General features: G+C 34.1%; 1 protein-coding gene across 1 annotated transcript in view; it reads left to right on the forward strand.

Annotated features, from left to right (window-relative positions):
• The window catches only part of BRIP1 (BRCA1 interacting DNA helicase 1), a 157,750-nt gene that overhangs the window by 47,742 nt on the left and 87,951 nt on the right, over window positions 1-22,057 (forward strand). Inside the window, exons 12-15 of the mRNA XM_081805975.1 lie at window positions 5,774-5,928; window positions 8,953-9,118; window positions 9,223-9,363; window positions 12,742-12,903. Coding sequence (XP_081662101.1) covers window positions 5,774-5,928; window positions 8,953-9,118; window positions 9,223-9,363; window positions 12,742-12,903 — 624 coding nt within the window. The remainder of the gene's footprint in view (window positions 1-5,773; window positions 5,929-8,952; window positions 9,119-9,222; window positions 9,364-12,741; window positions 12,904-22,057) is intronic.

The following is a 22,057-nucleotide window of genomic DNA, read 5'->3' on the forward strand; positions in this document are numbered from 1 at the left end:
ACTATGAAGGGATAGAATATGACTCTAAAAATGAAAAATAAAAATGTTTTTAAAAAAGGGATTGATAAGATGTTGGTTGAAAAAGGGAAAAAGAAATATTCAAAAAGAAAAAAAGACAGTTAAAAAAAATTAACTTTGAAAGACTAAAGAATCATGGGAAAAAAGCCATGGATTCTATGTGCAGTATTCCCCTAGCGCTGGAGTTCTGCCGTTCTCATTGATCGGTAAACTTGGTCTTGGCTGGCTGTTCTCGCTGATCTTCTGGGGGAGGGGCTTGTTGCCGTGGTTCCCAAATGTCTTTGCCGGAGGCGGAATTGTCCCACCCTTGCCGGTCCGGGCTAAGTAATCTGCTCGGGTTTGCTCTCGGGAGCTTTTGTTTCCTGCAAGCCTTCAGTACAGCTTTGGAGGTCGAAAATGAAAATGGCGGCCTCCCAATCTCCACCCCAGAGGAGCCGAGAACTCTGGCCCCACTCCTCAGTGAGCCCCCAGAGAAAAGCAGTCAATCACTCCCGTACCCCGGTCTCCAGCCGCAGTCCGTGCTCACCTGGCCTGTGACCGAGCGTTTCTATCTCTGGCACCCGACCCCGTGTGGAGTCTCCAAACCCAGCAGATCCCTGTGGTGCGCTCCCGCGCCGCTCCTCCCGGGGGAGGAAGGGGAGTCTCGCCGGATCTGCTGCTTGTTGGGTCCCCACTGGAGGAGCAGTGGCCCGACTGTGCCGCAGATCACAGTTTATGGCAACCCCGATCTGAGAGCCCACGCCTCGTCTCTGTCTCTGCAGCTGGCTTCCCCGCTCTGATACCTGGGAGCTCTGCCGCACTCAGGCACCCCCGGTCTTTCTGTGACCCTGAGGGTCCTGAGACCACACTTTCCCACGAGGGTTCCAACCCCCGCTTAGCCACTGGAGTGATGTCCCTCAGCGGAGCCGACTTCTAAAAGTTCCAAGTTTGTGCTCTGTGGCTCTATCACTTGCCAGAAGCGGCCGTCGGAGGCCCCCTCCCCCACCGTCTATCCTCCCAAATATCACCTCGGATTCACTTCTCCGCACGTCCTACCTTCCAGAAAGTGGTTGCTTTTCTGTTCAGAGAGTTGTTGCTATTCTTTTCTTCGATCTCCTGTTGGGTTTGTAGGTGTTCAGAATGGTTTGATCCCTATCCAGCTGAATTCCTGAGACCAGACGAAATCCAGGTCTCCTACTCCTCCACCATCTTGCTCCGCCTTCCCCTCATGTCTTTTTATGGCTTGATGGCTTATTTCTTTTTACTGCTAAACAATATTCATTGTATGTATGCACACCATTTCTTTATCCTTTCACCTACTATAGGACATACTGGTGGCTTCCATGTTTGGGCAGTTCTGAATAAATTTGTTATAAACATTTGTGTGTATATTTTTATGTGGTTGTGCTTTCTTCTTATTTGGGTAAATACTTAGTACAATTACTGTATCGTATGGTAAGACTGTTTTTAGCTGTGCAAGAAACTGCTGTCTTCCAAAGTGGCTGTGCTGTTTTACATTCATCCTTGCCAACATTTGGAATTGTCAGGGTTTTGAATACCAACCATTCTAATAGATAAGTAGTAGTATCTTATTATTGTTTTAATTTACAATTCCCTAATGACATTTGATGTGGAACATCTTTTCACAAGTTCCTTTGCCATCTATATATCTTATTTGTGAGATGTCTCTTCAAATCTTTTGCCTACTCTTCAGTTGGGTTCTTTGTCTTTCTGTTGTTGAGTTTTACGTGTTCTCTGTATATTTGGCATACAAGTCCTTCATCAGATACGTGTTTGCAGATAGATTCTTCCATTCCGTGGCTTTTCTTTTCATTCTGTTAACAGTGTCTTTTATGGAACATAAGTTTTTAGTTTTGACAAAGTTCAGCTTACCAATTTTTTCTTCGATGGACCATGCTTTAGGTGTTGTGTCTAAAAACTCACCACGAAACCTGAAGTCACTTTGATTTTCTTCTGTCTTTTCTTCTAAAAGTTTTAGAGTTTTCATTTTACATTTAGGTCTGTGGTCCATTTTTAGTTAATTTTTGTGAAAGATATAAGGTCTGTATCCAGATTCATTTCTTTGCATGTAGATGTCCAATTATTGTCTCACCATTTGTTGAAAAGATCACCCTTCTCCATTGGATTGTCTTTGCTCCTTTGTTAAAGATAGTTGACTATATCCTTGTGGGTCCATTTTTAGGCTCTTTGTTCTTTTCCATTGATTGATTTTCCTGTTCCTTTACTAATATCACACTATCTTGATTACTATAGATTTATAGTAAGTCTTGAAGTTGGGTAGTATCAGTTCTCTGACTTTCTTCTGTATTGTGTTGATTATTCTGGTTTGTTTCTTTCCAAATTAACTTTAGACTCAGTTTGTCAATATCCACAAAGTAACTTTCTGGAATTTTGATTGAGATGGCATTAAATCTATAGATCAAACTAGGAAGAACTAACAACAACAAGAAGAATTTCTCAACAATATTGAATCTTCCTATCTATGAACAGAGAGTATCTCTCCATTTGTTTGGATCTTTGATTTCTTTTATCAGAGTTTTGTAATTTTCCTCATATGGACTTAAAGAGGTTTTTGAACCAAAACAGGAACTATGGCTACCATGATCACCACTAGCATTCTGGGCATATGAATATTGAAAATGTATTTTAATCGGATTATACTTATAATTTTTGCCCTGCATTTTTTAAAATGCAATGTAGTAATGTAAGTATTGTCCATATTATGACATCTTTCCCTGATTTTTTACATAAACTTTACATTTTAAAGGTGAGCTGTATGCTTATGACTAGTGCATTATATATATTATAATTTAATAAAAATGTACAAATATATGTCAAAGGAAAAAAACTTAGAAAATACGAAAGGCACAAAGAAAAAAGAAAACTCATCAACTTAAAGATGATCATTATTAACTTTTGGATTTATATCCACGTATTTTATTTTATGAATATATTTACCTGACATAGATTTCTGATATGATGCATATTTCTTTGCAGCCTCTTTTCATTTAATGTTATGAGTATTTTTTTTTTTTTTTTAAGATTTATTTATTTCAGAGAGAGCGCATGTGCCAGCATTGGGGAGGGAGAGAGGGAGAGAATTTCAAGCCTACTCCCCACTGATCATGGAGCCTGTCAGGAGCTTGGTCACAGGACCCTGAGATCAAGAGTGGGGTGCTTAAATGACTAAACCACCCCGGTGCCCCTACAAGTACTATTTTAATAGATTCTTTCACATGATTTTTACTCTTTTAAATATTTATTTATTAGAGAGAATGGGGGCTGGGGGGGGAGAGAGCAGAGGGAGAAGGAATCTTAAGCAGATTCTGCACTGAGCGTGGAGCCCATGCAGGACTCCCAAATCACGACCCTGAGATCACAACCTGAGCCAAAACCAAGAATTGAAGCCTTAACCGACCGAGCCACCCAGATGCCCCTTTCACATGCTTTTTAATTGCAGTGTAGCATTTTTGTGAGTGCACATATTCTAAATTACTTGATTAATCTGGCATTTGAAATCTAGGTTGTTGCTAGCTTACCCAGAATAAGAAACAATTCTGTTATGAACATCCTTGTAAATATATCTGTGTATTTTGCTATTTCCTTTATATATTCTAAATACTAATTCTTTGTTGCTTATTGCATTGCATGTATATTCTTGTGTCTTGTGGTTTATTTATGGAGTATTTTTCTGGAAGTTTATTTTAGTGTATTAAAATTTATTAGTGTTTTTTCTTTTATGAACTGTATTTGAGTTTAAGCAGTCTTTCCTTATCTTGTGCTACATTTTCTAAAAGTGTTATTTTTTCTTGATAAAATCAGCTGAAGATTCATTTTTGTTTACGTTGTGAGGTTGGGAATCCATTTGATTTCCTGCATGGATCATCTTCTCAGCATCATTTACTAAATAGTTCATTTCTTTCTGATTTGTAATGACATTCCTTTCCTACCACATACCTGATTTTCATTTATTTTTGAATTTCTGGACTTTGTTCTGTGACCTAAACTCGTATTTGTTAATTACTCTAGCATGAGAAAAATGCTGATACATGGTAGTGCATATTTCCTCACTTTGTTCTTTTCCTTTGGGATGATCTTGGCTGAATTTTAGAATTAGCTTGTAAATTTCCATGAAAAATTCTGTTGGAATTTTGGTTGGAATTTCACTGAATTTAGGAAGAATTGATGTATTTATAATACGGGAGTTTTCCCATTCACAGACAACATGTATAAAGTTCTTCATTTATTATATCCTATATCTGTCAATAAAATTTTATGATTTTATTTTTAAAAGTCTTAGGTGTTTTGGATAGATTTATTCCTAAGTAAGTTAAAGTTTCTGTTTCTTTTTCAAATGGTACCTTTAAAAAATTGCATTTTCTAGTTGTTATTGCTGTATAAAAATGGTAGTGGATTTTTATTTATCTTGTAACCAACCACTTTGCTGAACTATCTTATAGGTTTGTCTATGGATTCTTAAATTTTCCGTGTAATTATACTGTTTATAAGTAATGACTATTTTCTTTCTTTCCAACTCCATCACATTCTATTTATTTCTTTGTTGGTGTAAACTTCCAGTGCATTGTTTATCACAGGCAGTGAAACATCCTGGTCTTATTGCTACTTAAAAGAGACTATATTACTAGTCTTGCATCATTTAGTAATGTCACCCAGATGCCCCTTTCACATGCTTTTTAATTGCAGTGTAGCATTTTTTTTTTATTAACAGCTTGATTGAAATTTAATTCACATGCCATAAAATTTACCCTCTTATAGTATACAATTCAGTAGTTTTTAGTATAGTCACAGAATTATGCAACTGTCACTGCTATCTGACTTCAGAACATTTATTAAAACTTACGAGCCACATGAAAACAAATGAGCCAGTTAGTATACATTTGTATTTAGCATGTATTGTTTCCTTGAGTCATTTAAAATTTTTTGCTTGTCATACAGTCATATTATTCTCATCATTGGAATATTACCTGGAAGTAATTCAGGCATTTAGGTGGCATATCAACCCTTGTAAGCTCTTTGGAAAAACCATTTGGTGCATTTGTATTTAGTCCTTTTGTTTGTTTGTTTTTAAAAGTAAGCTCCATGCCCAACATAGGGCTTGAACTCACAACCTTGAGATCAAAGGTTGCAGGCTGTACCAACTGAGCCAGCCAGGCGTGCCTAGTTCATTACTTTTGAAAGGCACTAAATAATACCCTGATTGCCTGAAGAAGTCGTGAACCTCCTAAATGTATAACTTACTGTTAAAGTGTCTTTGACTCTGAAGAGAATTTAGGAATATATGGGAATTTGTCTATCTGTCTGTCTATCTATCATTTTTAACAAGTGATAATTTAGTAAAAAGGTTGAGTTAAGCATAAACACTAGGAAAAAGTAAATAAAAAGTAAATGTTAGAAAAGAAAGGAAATATAGTATACTCTATATGGGTTAGCTATAACAATGTATGTATAATCACAATTTTGTTAAAAATATTGACTTAGTAAAAATTATGATATAACTATTGTGAGAATGGGTAAGTAAAATGTATGTTTGGTGGTTTAAGAGACTTAAAGATGTACTTTTGTGTAGGGTTCTAGGGACTATGTGGGAATTTAAAACATAGTTAGTACTTGTATATTAATAGTGTTTGCCTAAAATTTCAGTGTATATTTCATTTGGGTTTTATAATTTTAAGAAGTTTGTTTTCCTCTTCTTCCCATTTCCTGCAATGTACTTAATAATGGTAATTTCTTATAGGGACATTTTTCTGCTGTCCTTCAAAAAGAAGAAAAAGTCTTACCAATGCATGGTAAAGAGGAGGCAAGAGTAGTACCGATTATTAGTGCTTCAACTCAAATAATGCTCAAAGGACTTTTTATGGTGTTTGACTATCTTTTTAGGCAAAATAGCAGGTTAGTAAATATATATGATTTGTATTTTCCCTCTTAAAAATATTAGTTTTATTGGGTGCTAGCATGTGTTTAAGTTGTGCAAGTACCTAGGCTCATTGTAAAGAAGTGGTATAAAATATTGTTCTTACTTGTTGGTACAGACTTAGATCTATTGAAATTAGTCTTTATTAATGAAAATGAGTATTAAAATAAAAAAGTAGATATATATATATATTTTTTTAAAGGTTTTATTTATTTATTTGACAGAGAGAGACATAGCGAGAGCAGGAGTGGGGAGTGGGAGAGGGAGAAGCAGGCTTCCCGCAGAGCAGGGAGCCCGATGTGGGACTCGATCCCAGGACCCTGGGATCATGACCTGAGCCGAAGGCAGACGCTTAACGACTGAGCCACCCAGGCGCCCCAAAGTAGATATATTTTAAATACATTTTATTAATGCAGTATTAAATTTGTATAAATTTATTTTTATAATTTATATTGTATAATTTATACAGTGTATTATATATTATAATTATACATTAAATTGTATATGACTGAACTTAAACATTTAGGTTTTAAGGACAGTTTTAGATATGTTTCTTCCAGTGTCAGAAAGTCTCTTATTGCATAAAGCCTCTATTTAGTGAAACGTGGAAAATGAGAAACAGTTAACTCCCCTCGCTCAATCCCTTATTAAATTATAGTACTATCTGGTTCCAATTTTTTTATGGTAAAACATACATACATAACATAAAATTTACTCTTTTAACCATTTTAAGTGTACATTTTAGTAGCATTAAGTATATTCACATCACTACTATCCATTCACAGAACTTTTTCAGGAGCTCTATACCCATGAAACAATAGTTCCCATTTCCTTCTTCTCATAACCTCTGGTAACCTCTTTTCTTTCATCTCCATGGGTTTGCCCCTTTTAGGTTATCTCCTATAAAGTGGAATCATACAATATTCGTTCTTTTGCATCTGGCTTATTTAACTTAGTACAATGTTTTCAAGGTTCATCCATGTTGTAACATATATCAGAATACCATTCTGTTTTATGGCTGAATATTATCAGATTCCATTGTATGTATGTACCATAGTTTGTTTATCCTTTGTTATGTTGATGGACATTTGGATTATTTTCACCTTTTGTCTATTGGGAATAATGCTACAGTGAATATTGATATACAAGTATTTGTTTGAGGGGCGCCCGGGTGGCTCAGTTGTTAAGTGTCTGCCTTCGGCTCAGGTCATGATCCCAGGGTCCTAGGATCGAGTCCCGCATTGGGCTCCCTGCTTGGCAGGAAGCCTGCTTCTCCCTCTCCCACGCCCCCTGCTTGTGTTCCTGCTCTCGCTATCTCTGTCTCTGTCAAATAAATAAATAAAATCCTTTAAAAAACAAACAAACAAAAAAACCACAAGTATCTGTTTGAGTCCCTGCTTTCAGTTCCTCCAGGTAAATACCTGGAGTGTGGAATTTCAGGGTCATATGGTAATTCTGTATTTAACTTTTTGAGGAATCAACATACTATTTTCCCATTTTAAATTCCCATAGTTAATGCACAACATTTCTAGTTGCTCGACATCCTTGCCACTACTTGTTGTTTCTCACTTTTGGGATAATAGCCATCCTAATGGGTATAAAATGGTATTTGCTTATAGTTTTTATTTACTCCACCCTCCACTAATGGCTAGTGATGTTGAGCATCTTTTCATGTTCTTATTGTCCATTTGCATGTCTTCATTGGAGTAATGTCTGTTCACATCCTATGCCCATTTTTGAATTGGGTTGTTTTTTGTTGTTGTTGAGTTGTAAAAGTTACCTATATATTCTGCATATTAATCCTATATCAGATATATGTTTTACACATATATCCCATTCTGTGGGTTGTCTTCTCACTCTCTGATAGTGTCCTTGGATGCACAAAAGTTTTTTGTTTTTTGTTTTTTTTTATATGACAGAGAGAGACACAGCGAGAGAGGGAACACAAGCAGGGGGAGTGGAGGAGGGAGAAGCAGGCTTCCTGCGGAGCAGGGAGCCCGATGCGGGGCTCGATCCCAGGACACTGGGATCATGAGCTAAGCCAAAGGCAGACGCTTAACCATCTGAGCCACCCAGGCGCCCCAAAGTTTTTTAATTTTGATGAAGTCCAGTTTATTTTTCCTTTTGTTGCTTGTGCCTTTGGTATATACAAAAAATATGGCCAAATCTGGTATCATTAAGATTTTCCCCTATGTTTTCCTCTAAATGTTTTATAGTTTATAACTCTCAGTACTTTTATAAAATTCTCTCCAAGGATTATAGGGTCCCTGACTTGAACTTTGAGATCTGATCTCTCTAGGGGTGAAATTAACAGTCAATATTATTGTGAGGACATGGTGGAGAACACCATATTTTATTCTCTTTAAGCTGAAGTGTGCATAGCCTTTTTTGTGTGTGTGTGCATAGCCTCTTATTGAAAGAAATTATAAGTTGGATGGGATCACAGAGATCAATACCTTCATTAAAAGTTAATGAAGACTGAAACCCATATTTTAAAGGAACTTAAAATTTATAATTAGTTTTCTAAACTTTTAAAACTTTCAGTAAAAATTCTTTCCATTTTCTCATGTAATAAAAAAGTATAATGCACTGTTTAGCTTCTTTAAGGAAAACTGTTATCTATTTTGTGACTGATAATGTAACACAGAGTGCAAAGAGCTCTAGACTAGGAGTTAGGAGACCTGGATTTTAATTCTGGTTTTGCCATGATTAATATATTGTTCGAACATAGGGATGGGAAATGGTAAGGGATGGATATTTAGATAATATCTAACCTCTGTAAGAGGAAGTTGATTGTAAGATTTAATGGCTCATTTTCTATCAGAATTACTGAATTTAATTAGCGGTGGGGGTTGTTGGTGGGGAAGATGATATCTTTGAGTGAGAAGATACCAGGACTATCGATTTAGTTTTAGTTTAATCAGTTTTTATATTGTATGTAGCTGGGACATTATGTGTTTCATAAAGTTTTGCCATTTAATTGCCATTTTATTTTCATCCAGATTTGCCGATGATTATAAAGTTGCTATTCAACAGACTTATTCTTGGATAAATCAGATTGATACTTCAGATAAAAATGGATTCTTTGCTCTGGCAAAAAATAAGAAACGTTCAAGGCAGAAAATTGCAGTTCATGTGCTAAACTTTTGGTGCTTAAATCCAGCTGTGGTAAGCCTGTCGGTTGTAAATGAAAATTCTGTCATCTTGCTCAATACCAACAATTAAATATATTTTACTCTTGTAAAGATGTATCTAATATTGTTTCCTTTTAGGCCTTTTCAGATATTAATGGCAAAGTTTGGACAATTGTTTTGACATCTGGGACATTATCACCAATGAAATCCTTCTCATCAGAACTTGGTGTTACATTCACTATCCAACTGGAGGCTAATCATGTCATTAATAACTCACAGGTTAGTACGTTTTTTGAAGGCTCTCAGTCTTTTTACCTCAATATAATTTTATATGAAGAAAATTAGAAGGTACCTGAAATACTAACAGATCCTGACAGGAAATTCAACATTTTAGCTTTAGAATAAAAGAAAAATCTGTCAGCTGTTTGGCAGTGTCAACAAAAGGCAATACTGATAAATAGCATTCCTTCAGCTCACTGAGTAAAAATACACACTTTAGATGCAAAGTTTATATTGCAGTTTCTTCATTTAAGTATATTTTAGGTTTTTAAAAATGAGAATTAAAAACAAAACAAAAATTTAATGTCTTTACCATAGTTCCTATTGCATAATTATTTGTTCATTTGTTTCTCTTTTCCAACAGACAGTGGTATATCCTTATTCTTCTTTTTATGTCCCCATTCTTCCAGTGCACCTGGATTAATACTGGGCATTAGTTAATTAGCAAGGGTTCAGCATGTGTTTGAATATCTGAAATGAATTAAAAGTACTTTCATGGGCGCCTGGATGGCTCAGTTGGTTAAGCGACTGCCTTTGGCTTAGGTCATGATCCTGGAGTCCCAGGATCGAGTCCCGCGTCGGGCTCCCTGCTCGGCGGGAAGCCTGCTTCTCTCTCTGCTGCTCCCCCTGCTTGTGTGTGCACGCTCTCTCTCTCTCTCTCTCTATCTGACAAATAAAATCTTTAAAAAAAATAAAAATAAAAAAATAAAAGTACTCTCATGAGTCCTATGACTTAAGTTTTTAATGTTTTATAATAATACCATAGAAATGTTATTTAATTTCCTAGGAACATTTGAATTGTCATTTGTCAATCTACCTTCTGCTTCTTTTTATGAAGTAATTTAAAGTGGCTAGCTGCATACTTAGCATCACCTGTGCACCTAACACAATTCTAGTTCTTTATAAAGCTGTTGTTTTCTTTTTCTTTTTTTAAGGATTTTATTTATTTATTTGAGAGAGAGCATGAATGGGGGAAGGGGCAGAGGGAGAGGGAGAGGGACAAGCTGACTCCCTGCTGAGCACAGAGCCTGATTCCAGGACCCTGAGATCATGACCCGAGCTGAAGTCAGATGCTCAACTGACTGGGCCACCCAGGCGCCCATAAAGCTGTTGTTTTCAACCAAGGTGTATGTGTAGGGACATTTTTGGTTTTCACAATTACTTGGGAGGAACTACTGATATTTAGTAGGTGGGGGCCTTGAATGTTAAGCTCCTATATAACTAAGAATTGTGCTTTCTATAGTGCCAGAGTGCTCCTGTTTAGAGACATTGCTATAAACAATAGTGAAGGAAAAATGTATGTTCCACATTTTTTTTTTTTTTAAAGATTTTATTTATTTATTTGAGACAGAGAGAATGAGAGAGAGAGAGCACATGAGAGGGGGGAGGGTCAGAGGGAGAAGCAGGGTCCCTGCCGAGCAGGGAGCCCGATGCGGAACTCGATCCAGGGACTCCAGGATCATGACCTGAGCCGAAAGCAGTCGCTTAACCAACTGAGCCACCCAGGCGCCCTATGTTCCACATTTTTAAAAAGTTTTTATTTAAATTCCATTTAGTTAACATGCAGTGTAATATTTGTTTCAGGTGTACAATTTAATGATTCAGGACTTAATAGAATACCTGGTGCTCACCACAAGTGCACTCTATGTCCTATAGTTTTAAGTTGCCTTTTTTAGAGGTTCAAATAAATATGGGAAGTTATTAATAAATTTAACATATATTTTCTCATAAGAATGTTGTTATAGTCTCTATATTCTCAGTCTAGTACACAAAAGCCCATTTAACCTGTAATGCCAATGGATTATAATAGTAAAAATGCTGATTGTTCAGTTGAATTCTATTATAATATTTGCCCCCAACTTTAAAAATTTATTTTTTATTGTGAAGTGTTTTGTTATCTTTTTAACCTCTGTGAGCTCTGTAGTCGTGTTCTTATCCCTACCTGATATTGTCAATTTGTATTTTCTGGTTTTGTGTTTTTTTTTATCAGTGTTGGTTTGAGTTCATTGCTTTTATTAATCTTTTTAAAGAGTAAACTCTTGGCTTTTTTGAGTTTTTCTGTTATAAAAAAAATATTTTTATTTTTTTTAGAGAGGGAGGGGTCGGAGCAGAGGGAAAGGAAGAGAGAGAATCCCAAGCAGGCTTCCACACACCAGTGCGGAGCCCCATGTGGGGCTTGCCTTGGGGATTCTTTCCCTCTCTCTCTGCCTCTCCGCCCCCACCTTTCTTAAATAAATAATCATTTAAAAAAAGAACAAGTACATAATCCTACATAACTACAATACCATAATCATACCCAAGAAATGTAATATTGGTACAATAGTGTCAATATTTATATTTCTCCAGTTATTTCCAAAATGTCTTTATCCTGTTTATTTTTATTCTTGGTCCAAGATCCAATCAAGTATTACATGTTACACTTGACTTTCATATTTCTAGTCTTAAAACTTTTTTTTGACTTATTTTTTTGTCTTTATCTTTCATGACATTTTTATAGAATTCAAGTCAGCAGTTATCTTGAGGAATGTCATAATCTGGATTTTATATGATTGTTTCTTCTTGATAGATTCAGGTTAAACAGTTTGGTAACATTACTATATAGGTGATATTGTTACTTTCCATTGCCTCATGTCAGGAAACACTTAATATCAGTTTGTCTTATTACTAGTTAATCATTTAGTTAAAAGTTGGTTAAATTGGTGTCCATCAGATGTCATCTTGGAAAATGTACCTCAATCTCATATATCATTTGAAAATATAGGGCTATTACATTTTCCAACAATCTGAAGTCTTTATTGTCTTTAGATTACTAATAAAGTTTTTTCTTTCTCTTAGTCAAATTAAGTATACTAAAGCTAGGTCTGTATGAATGTAGAGCAATTGCAAATAACTAAAATTTGGTGGGTCTGATATTTTAGGACTATAGATCTTTGACCATCAGTGAATTTGTAAATTTGTTAAGTATATTCATATTGATTATACTTAGCTGTTGTCATAGTTGAGTCTCAGAGGCTTATCTACAGCAGATTGTATAAGCCTTCATCTCTAAGAGTTTGGAATCATTTCTGATTTACTCATTTCATTTGTTCACATCCCACAGAATTTTACTACATGTTTAATTTTGCAAAGCTATTGGTCTGCTTAAATTTCTATAAATTAGATTTATATATAATTATATATAATTAATTAATGATAATAGAAAAACACCACCAATTTAAAAATAAATTTCCTCTAAACTTGTTGCTTGATCTTCTTTTGACATACATATAATTATGGTGGAATCACCACCCTCTTTTTTGTTTAGTTGATTTCTCAACTAAATGCTAATTTGCCTGTGTAGTTTAGGCATGACTCTAATATGACATATTTATATTCTAGGTTTGGGTGGGCACCATTGGGTCAGGCCCCAAGGGTCGGAATCTCTGTGCTACCTTCCAGCACACAGAAACATTTGAGTTCCAGGATGAAGTGGGCGAACTTTTGTTATCTGTGTGTCAGACTGTGAGCCAAGGAATTTTGTGTTTCTTGCCATCTTACAAGGTAAGACAATATTTATTGTTTCTTTTGCCTTTAAAAAATCACATGGGATTACCGGGATAAGCTTCCAGAGTTCAGAAGCAACAGAGGAATTACAGTTTTCTAAACATCATATATAATTTTACTTATTTATTGATTAAGATATTAATTGTTCAATCACTGTTTTACTTGAAACTGTAAGAGATTAAACGTCTTCAAGCAATGTTAGTTATATAAGGACTGTTAATGTGTATGTTATTTTTATTCTTAGGGATAGCTTGATTTTTTCATAGTTGAAGGAAAACATTCTTCACTTTCATAAATTATACTTTTGAATGTTTCATTAATCTGAATCTAAAGTCAGACTTCCTTTGTTACTCATCTTTTTTACTTCATGTATTTGGCTAGATATTTTTCTTGCTTTTAAAGTCTTTCTGATTTTTAATAATATTTTCTTGGGTAAAATTGAGTTATATAGTGTATTTTAGTCCTAATATTCAAAGCATTAAAACCACATATAATTCCTGAGAGTAAAATCATACTTTATCAAAACCCAAGCTAAATTCCAATGTAGAGAAGTGGTATTCTCTTTTCTTTTCTCATAGGAAATTATATATGTAGCATAAATAAGTAATATATTTGAATGGCAATACTGATAACTCTTGGCTCTCCTACTGTCTTTTCATTTATATACATACTGCTGTGTATGAATGTGTCCTCCAAAATTTCATATGTTGAAATCCTAACCCCTAAAGATGGTGCTATTAGGAGTGGGGCCTTTGGGAGATGCTTAAGTCATGAGGTCAGAATTCTTATGAATAGGATTAATGTTTATAAAAGAGGACCTGAGAGAAACCTTGCCTCTTCCACCATGTGAGGACGTAGAGAAAAGGTGCCAGCTATGAACCAGGAAGAGGGCCCTCATCAAATGTGACCACACTGGTGCCTTGATCTTGGATTTTCCAGCCTCCAGGACTGTATGTGATAAATTTCTTATGTTTAAAAGCTATCCAGCTTGAGGTATTTTGATATAGCAGCCCGAAGGGGACAAAGACATACTTTGTTAGCAGAGACAGTATATTAGTCTTCCTATAGATAAATTGGAAGAATTGCTTTCAGAAGAAATTTAATCAGATAAGTTTTTTTTTTTCACAAGAACATCTGAAAATAAAATGGACATAAACATCTTAAAAATTCTTTATAGAAAGCAATATTTATCCCAGAATGTGTACATTTACACCAAACAGCTATGTTAAGGAAAACTAATAATTAAGCTTGGAACTAAAGAAAAGCAAAATCTCAGTCACAATCCCAGAAAGTGAGCCAGCAATGTCCAGTTGAGTAAATGAAAAATTTCATATTCTGCTAAGCTTCAAAGACATGGTAAGAATGATTCTTTATATGCTAGGAAGCAATTTGGTATGTTTTTTTTTGTTTCTGTTTTTTGTGTATATAAAGGAAAACCAAATCTAATATAAAGTTATTAAAATTGACAATAATATAATTGCCATTGAAAAAGTTACAGTGAAAAAACAGACTGTTGAATAATGAACCATATTTTTTGGTACCAGTTTTCTCAAATAGTAAAATTTTCATTAGCCAGTCTCAGTAGTTTAAAAATATGTTCTAATTCTTAATAAATTTAGGTGAAATATATTACTTGGTAGAAGAAAAGTAACTAAATGTAGAAGTAATATTACCTTCTAAATTTAATTTTTGGAATAGATTTAGCACAGTATTAATTTAATAGTTACTGAAACTGATGATTAATTATTGGGTGACTATGGAGACTAACATTTAAGTATACTTTTTAGCAGATTTATAAATTGGCTTAACAAATGGATTATTTTTCTTCTTCCTTTTCAACTAAAAAAGAATGGGAAGATACAGAAAATAATCTTTCAAAAGTATTTTGTTTCAGTTTTAGTTTATTTCTTTTATTAAGAGTGGGATTGATAGTTCTCTGGGGTTTTGCTTATTTCTTATTTTCTAATTTATTGTCTTTATACTGTATTTATCTTCTTTATTGATTTGTATGGACTTTTAATAGATCACGTGGATATTAATTCTCTATAAAACATATCAAAAAATTACCCAGTTTTTCATTTTTGAATTATTATAATTTTTTAAGCTTTAAAAATTTAATTTATCAATTCTTATATTCTTATACATAATTAAATAATAAAAAATGATTATAATGACAAACAGCAGTCCCCTGTCTCATTTCTCATTTTTCAGTTCTATACCTCAGAGGCTTCTCAAACCTTTGACCTATTCCTCTGATATTTATTGTTATTTCTTTTTTAAAAATTCTGGTGAAACACGCATAACATAAAATTTATCATTTTAACCATATATTCACAATTTATGCAACCATAAACACTGTCTGTTTCTACAACTTTTGCATCATCCCGAACAGGAAATCTCTAACTATGAAATAGTAACTCCCCAGATCCGCTCCCTGGTAATCTCTATTCTACTTTCTGTCTGTAAGAATTTGTCTGTCCTAGGTACCTCATGTAAATGGAATCATACAATATTTGTCCCAATATTTGTTATCAGAATTTTATTTTTTTTGCATGTGGATACCCAATTTTCCCAGCATCATTTGTTGAAAAGATTCTCTTTTCTTCATGGAGTGGTCTTGGTACCCTTGTTGAAAACCCATTAACCACATATGCAAGGACTTATGTGTGGACTTTCTGTTGTTTCCTTAGTCTATAAATCTATCCTTATGCCATTACTGTTTCAGTTACTTTAACTTTGCAGTAAGTTTTAAAATCAGGAAGCGTAGGTCCTCTAATTTTGTTCTTTTTCAAGATTGTTTTGGCTATTTGGAGTTCCTCAGGATTCCTAATGCATTTTAGGATGGATTTTTTTCTTTTTCTGCAAAAGAATGCTGGTGGGATTTTCACAGGGATTGCATTGAATCTGTTCTGGTAGTATTACTAACTATATTAATTCTTCCAACCTATGAACATGGGATGTCTTTCCATTTATTTATGTCTTTTTTAATTGTTTTCAGCAATGTGTAGTAGTTTCAGGGTACAACTCTTTAACCTTCTTGTTTAAATTTATTTCTAAGTATTTTTTTAATGCTGTTGCAAATGGATTGTTTTCTTAACTTCCTTTTCCAGTTGTTCATTGCTGCTGTATGGAAAGGGAACTGATTTTTCTGTATTGATTTTGTATCCTGAAACTTTTCTGAATTTATTTGCTTTATATTTGGTGGGGGTGGAGGGTGGGAAATCTTTCACTTTCTATTTAAAAAAGATCATGTCATCTGCAAACAGATCATTTTAGTTCTTCCTTCCAATTTGGATGTCTTTTATTTCCTTTTTTTGCCTGATTATTCTGGCTAAGAACTTAAACTACTATGTTGAATAGAAGTGCTACAAACTGGCATCCCTGACTTGTTCCATTGAGTGTGATATTAGCTGTGGGTTTTCCATATATTGCTTTATAATGTTGAAGAAGTTTCTTTTTATTTCTAGTTTATTGACTGTTTTTTGTCATTGATGCTTTTTCTGTATCAGTTTAGAATAATCATGTGTTTTTTGATCCTTCATTCTATTAATGCTGTGTATTACATTGATTGATTTTCTTTTTTTAAAGGTTTTATTTATTTATCTGACAGAGAGCTATAGCGAGAGAGGGAACACAAGCAGGGGGAGTGGGAGAAGGAGAAGCAGGCCTCCCGCGGAGGAGGGAGCCCGATGTGGGGCTCGATCCCAGGACCCTGGGATCATGACCTGAGCGGAAGGCAGACGCTTAACGACTGAGCCACCCAGCTGCCCCACATTGATTTTCATATGATGAACCACTCTTTAATTTTGGGAATAAATCCCACTTGGTCATGGTTTATAATCCTTTTAGTATATTGCTGAATTTGGTTTGCTTATATTTGTTGAAGATTCTTGCATGAATATTTGTAAGAGATATTTGTCTGTAGTTTCTTTTGCTTCTGTCTTTGTCTTTGCTCTCAGGATAATACTAGGCTCATAGAATAAGTTAGTAAATATTCTGTACTCTTCAGTTTTTTGGAAGAGTTTGAGAAGGATTGGTGTTAATTCATCTTTAAGTGATTTGTAATATTCACCAGTGAAGCCACTGGATTCAGGGATTTTCTTTGTTGGAAGGGTTTTGATTACTGATTCAATCTCCTTACTAGTTTTAAGTCTATTCAGATTTTCTATTTCTTAATGATTCAGTATTTGTAGATTGTGTGTTCTTCAAATTTGCCCATTTTATCTAGGTTATCCAGTTCGGTGGCATACAGTTGTTTATAATATTCTTTTATAATCCTCGTTTCTGTAAAATTGGTAGTGATGTCCCCTCTTTCTTTTGTGGTTTTAGTAATTTGAGTCTTTTTTTCCCCCAAAGTCAATCTAGCTAAATGTTTGTAAATTTTATTGATCTTTTCAAAGAACCAACTTTTGATTTTACTGATTTTCTCTACTGTTTTCTATTCTCTATTTAATTTATCTCTTCTATAATCTTTATTATTTACTTCCTTCTGCTAGTTTTGGATTTAGTATGCTCTTATTTTTCTAGTTCCTGAATGCATAAAATTAGATTACTAATTTGAGATCTTTTTATAAGTGTGTCATTAAAGCTATAAATTTCCCTCTTAGCACTGCTTTCTTTGCATCCTATAAGTTTTGGTATGTTGTGTTTTCATTTTCATATTTCTCAAGGTATTTTCTAATTTCTCTTGTGATTTCTTCTTTGACCTATAGGTTGTTTAAAATATGTGTTGTTTAATTTCCTTGTATTTGTGAGCTTTCTAGTTTTCCTTCTTTTATTGATAGAAATTCTAGTTTTATTCTATTGTGACCAGAAAAGATATTATATATGATTACAGTCTTTTTAAATTTATTAAGACTTGTGTTGTGGACTGACATGGTCTCTCTGGGAAATTGTTCCGTGTCCATTTTGGAAAAATGTGCATTGTCTGTTGTGATTGAAATTTTATACATGCCTCTTAGGTCCAACAGGCTTATAGTGTTGTTACAGTTCTCTATTTCCTTTCTTATCTCTATCCAACTTCTATTCATTATTGAAAGTGGGTAACTGATATCTCCAACTATTGTATAGTTGTCTTTTCTCCCTTCAATTCTGCCATTGTTTGCTTAATAGATTTTGGGACTCCGATTTTGGTGCATGTGTTTACAGTTGTTATATGTTTTTCATGAAATGACCTTTTTATCATCAATATATAGTATCCTTTGGCCCTTGTAACAGTTTTTGACTTAAAGTCTATTCTGTCTGATATTAGTTATGGCACCCTACCTCTCTTTTGGTTACCATTTGTATGGAATAGCTTTTCCATCCTTTCACTTTCAGCCTTCATGTCTTTATATCTAAAGTGATTCTCTTGTAGTCAATATATAGTTGAACCATCTTTTAAAATCCATTTTGCCATTTGTTATTTGTTTTCTGTATGTTTTACAAAACTTCTATGTTCCTCATTTTCTCCATCACCACCCTCTTTTTTGTTTAGTTGATTTCTTATAGTTATACATTTTGCTTTCTTGTGTATATTTTATAGATACTTTTCTTTGTGCTTACAATGTGGATTACCTATTAGCATCCTAAAGTTGTAACTATCTGATTTGAATTGTTATCAACTTAACTTCATTTATGTACAAAAACTTCACATTTAAACAGCTCCATCTCTCCTTTGTATTATTGATGTCAGAGTACTCCTTTATACATGTGTGTCCAACAACAAAGATTTATAATAAATTTTGATGCATTTACCTTTTAAATCCTGTAGAAAATTAAAAATAGAGTCACAAACCAAAATTACAAAAATAGTGGCTTTATCTTTTTTCATGTTTATACCTTTACTAGAGATCTTTATATCATTATACCATTTTAAGTTACTGTTTTAGATCCATTCATTTCAAAAGGCCTAATAAACTCTTTCAGCTTTTGTTTATTTGGATATGTCATAACTTCTCCCTCATTTTTGAAGGACAGTTTTGCCAGCTACAGAATTCCTGGCTGATAGTTTTTTCTTTAGCAGAGGCCACTGCTTTCTGGACTCTCATAAGAGTTTTCTGATGAGAACTGAGCTTATGATCTTATTGAGAATCCTTTGATGAGATGAGTTGCTTCTCTCTTGCATCTGTTTATTCATTTATTTATTTATTTTGCTCTTCATCTTTTGACAGTTTAATTACAAAGTATCTTTGTATAGGTCACTTTGGATTTATTCTGATTGAACTCATTAGGTTTCATGGATTTGTAGATTCATTTCTTCCATTACATTTGGGAAAATTTCAGCCATTATTTCTTGAAATATTTGAATTGAGAGATAAGGGAAATACAAAACATCACAATTTATATAGTAGAGCTAAAGTTATACTTAGAGGGAAATTCATAGCTTTTAATGCTTATTAGAAAAAAGAGAAAGGTCTTAAAATCATAATCTGAATTTCTGAGGAAAATAAACACAAACTAAATAGAGGAAAGGAAATAATGAAGAACAAAAATCTATAAAATAGAAAACCAAGAAATAATAGAAATTAATCAATGAAACCAAGAGCTGTACTCATTATTAAAATGTTTTAATAAAGTTAATAAAACCTAGCAAAACTGGTCAAGATAAAAAAAGAAGGGAAATTACCAATATTAGGAATTAAGTGGGAATATCATTACAGATTTTGTTGAATTAAAAAGATAATAAAGGGGGCGCCTGGGTGGCTCAGTTGGTTAAGCGACTGCCTTTGGCTCAGGTCATGATCCTGGAGTCCCGGGATCAAGTCCCGCATCGGGCTCCCTGCTCGGCAGGGAGTCTGCTTCTCCCTCTGACCCTCCTCCCTCTCATGCTCTCTGTCTCTCATTCTCTCTGTCTCAAATAAATAAATAAAATCTTTAAAAAAAAAATTAAATAAATAAATAAAAAGATAATAAAGGGATATTTTCAACTTTATGCCAAGCAGTTAAACAACTTACATGAAATGGATAGATTCCTTAAAAGACACAGATTACCAAAATTGACTCAACAAGAATTAGATAATTCAAATAACATATCTGTTGAACAAATTGAAGTAGTAATTAAAACCTTTTTACAAAGAAAATTGTAGGCTCAGATGTCTTTATTGGTTAATTCTATCAAGAAAAATTACCAATACTACCCAAACTCAGAAAATAGAGGAAGAGGGAGCACTTCCCATGTCATCAGGCAAACATATCTCTGATACCAAAGCCAAATAAAAGGATATTACAAGAAAATAAAACTATGGACCAACACAGGCCTAAGTAATTGGTATATATAATCCCTTAGTATAAAAAGTATCATGTATCATGACCAAGTGAGATTCATCCTGGGAAGCTAATAATAGTTCAGTCTTCAAAAATCCACCAGTATAATTCAGTTCATGAATAGAATAAGCTAGAAAAATCACATGTTCATCTAAAGTTATAGATAAAGCATTTTACAAAATTTAATGCCAATTCATAATATAACCTTCAGGTGAATAAAGAACCATCTGATAAAGGGGAATCTGTAAAAAACTTATAGCTAACATCCTGCTTAATGTTCTAAGACTGAATGCTTTTTTGCTCACTTTCAGGAACAAGGCACAGATGTCTGTTTTCTATTCTATTAAACATTGTACTGTATCTAGTACAGTAAGACAAAAACAGGAAATAAAATTACAAAGATTTGAAAAGAATAAGTAAAATTGGTTTTGCTCAGACATCGTGATTATGTACTTACAAAACACTAAGGAATCAAAAAAACTAGTAGAATTAAGAACTGAATGCAGCAGATTCTCAGTCTAGAGAAAGTCAGTGCAGATGCCCCTCATCTCGGGTTTGAACTGCACAGGTCCACTTACATGTCAGTTTTTTTTAAAAATAAATACAGTGCAGTTCTATAAATGTATTTTCTCTTCTTTATGATTTTCTCTTTTAAAATTTTTTAAAAGATTTATTTATTTGTTTTAGACAGACTGTGCACAAACGGGAGGGGCAGAGGGAGAGAGAATTCCAAGCAGACCGGAGCCCAATGTGGGGCTCAATCTCATGATCCTGACCTGAAACCAAGAGTCAGACACTCAACCAACTGCTCCACCCACGCGCCCCTCTTCGTTATTATTATTTTTTTGAAGATTTTATTTATTTGTCAGAGAAAGAGAGAGAGAGAGCACAAGCAGGGGAAGTGGTAGGCAGAGGGAGAAGCAGGCTCCACACTGAGCAAAAAGCCAGATGTGGGAGTTGATCCCAGGTCCCCAGGATCATGACCTGAGCTGAAGGGAGACGCTTAACTGACTGAGCCACCCAGGCATCCCCCTTATGATTTTCTTAATAATATTTTCTTTTCTCTAGCTTGCTTTATACAGTAAATAGTACATTTAACATACAAAATATGTGTTAATCGACTATTTTTTTGGTAAGTCTTCTGGTCAACAGCAGGCTAATAGTAGTTAAGTTTTGGGGGAGTCCGAAGTTACATGTGGCTTTTTGACTGGGCAAGGGTGTTGTTCAAGGGTTAACTGTATACATAAACAGATTGTATGTTTATAATAGTAACGAACTATTGGAAAATAAAATTTAAAACCATATCAGTTCAAATAACACTAAAAATTGTGAAATTATGTGCACTGAAAAGTACATGGCATTGCTGAGAGAAATTAAAACCTGTATATATAAAATGTATATCAATAGATACTATGTTCATGAGTTGGAAGTCTCAGCATTGGTGAAGTATTATTATCCTGAAATTCATTTGTACATTCAAGTCAATCTTAGTAAAAATTTCAGTAAGCCTTTTTTTAAAGACACTGATATGATTCTGTAATTCATATATAGTGCAAATAACTTAGATTATTTAAAAACTTAGAAAAATAAGTAAAAACAAAATTAGAAGTCTTAAGTAACTGGTTTCAAGATTTCCTGTAAAGCTACAGAAATATTGGGCGTAGGGATAGACATATATTATCAGCAGAACAGAGTAGAGTCCAGAAGTAGATTCACATGTATATTTATGGTCAGTTGGCTTTTGACAAAGTTGCCAAGGTAATTTATTGGACAAGTGGAAGTCTTTTCAGGAAATGGAACACTTGTATATCCATATGAGATAAAATGAATGCTGACACCTCATAACCTTATCTAAAAATTAACTCAAAATTGATCACATACCAAAACATAAAAACTAAAATCACCT

The sequence above is a fragment of the Leptonychotes weddellii genome, chromosome 15 (assembly GCF_054177405.1).
Source record: "Leptonychotes weddellii isolate Sample4059 chromosome 15, ASM5417740v2, whole genome shotgun sequence".
NCBI classification, from domain to species: Eukaryota; Metazoa; Chordata; class Mammalia; order Carnivora; family Phocidae; genus Leptonychotes; species Leptonychotes weddellii.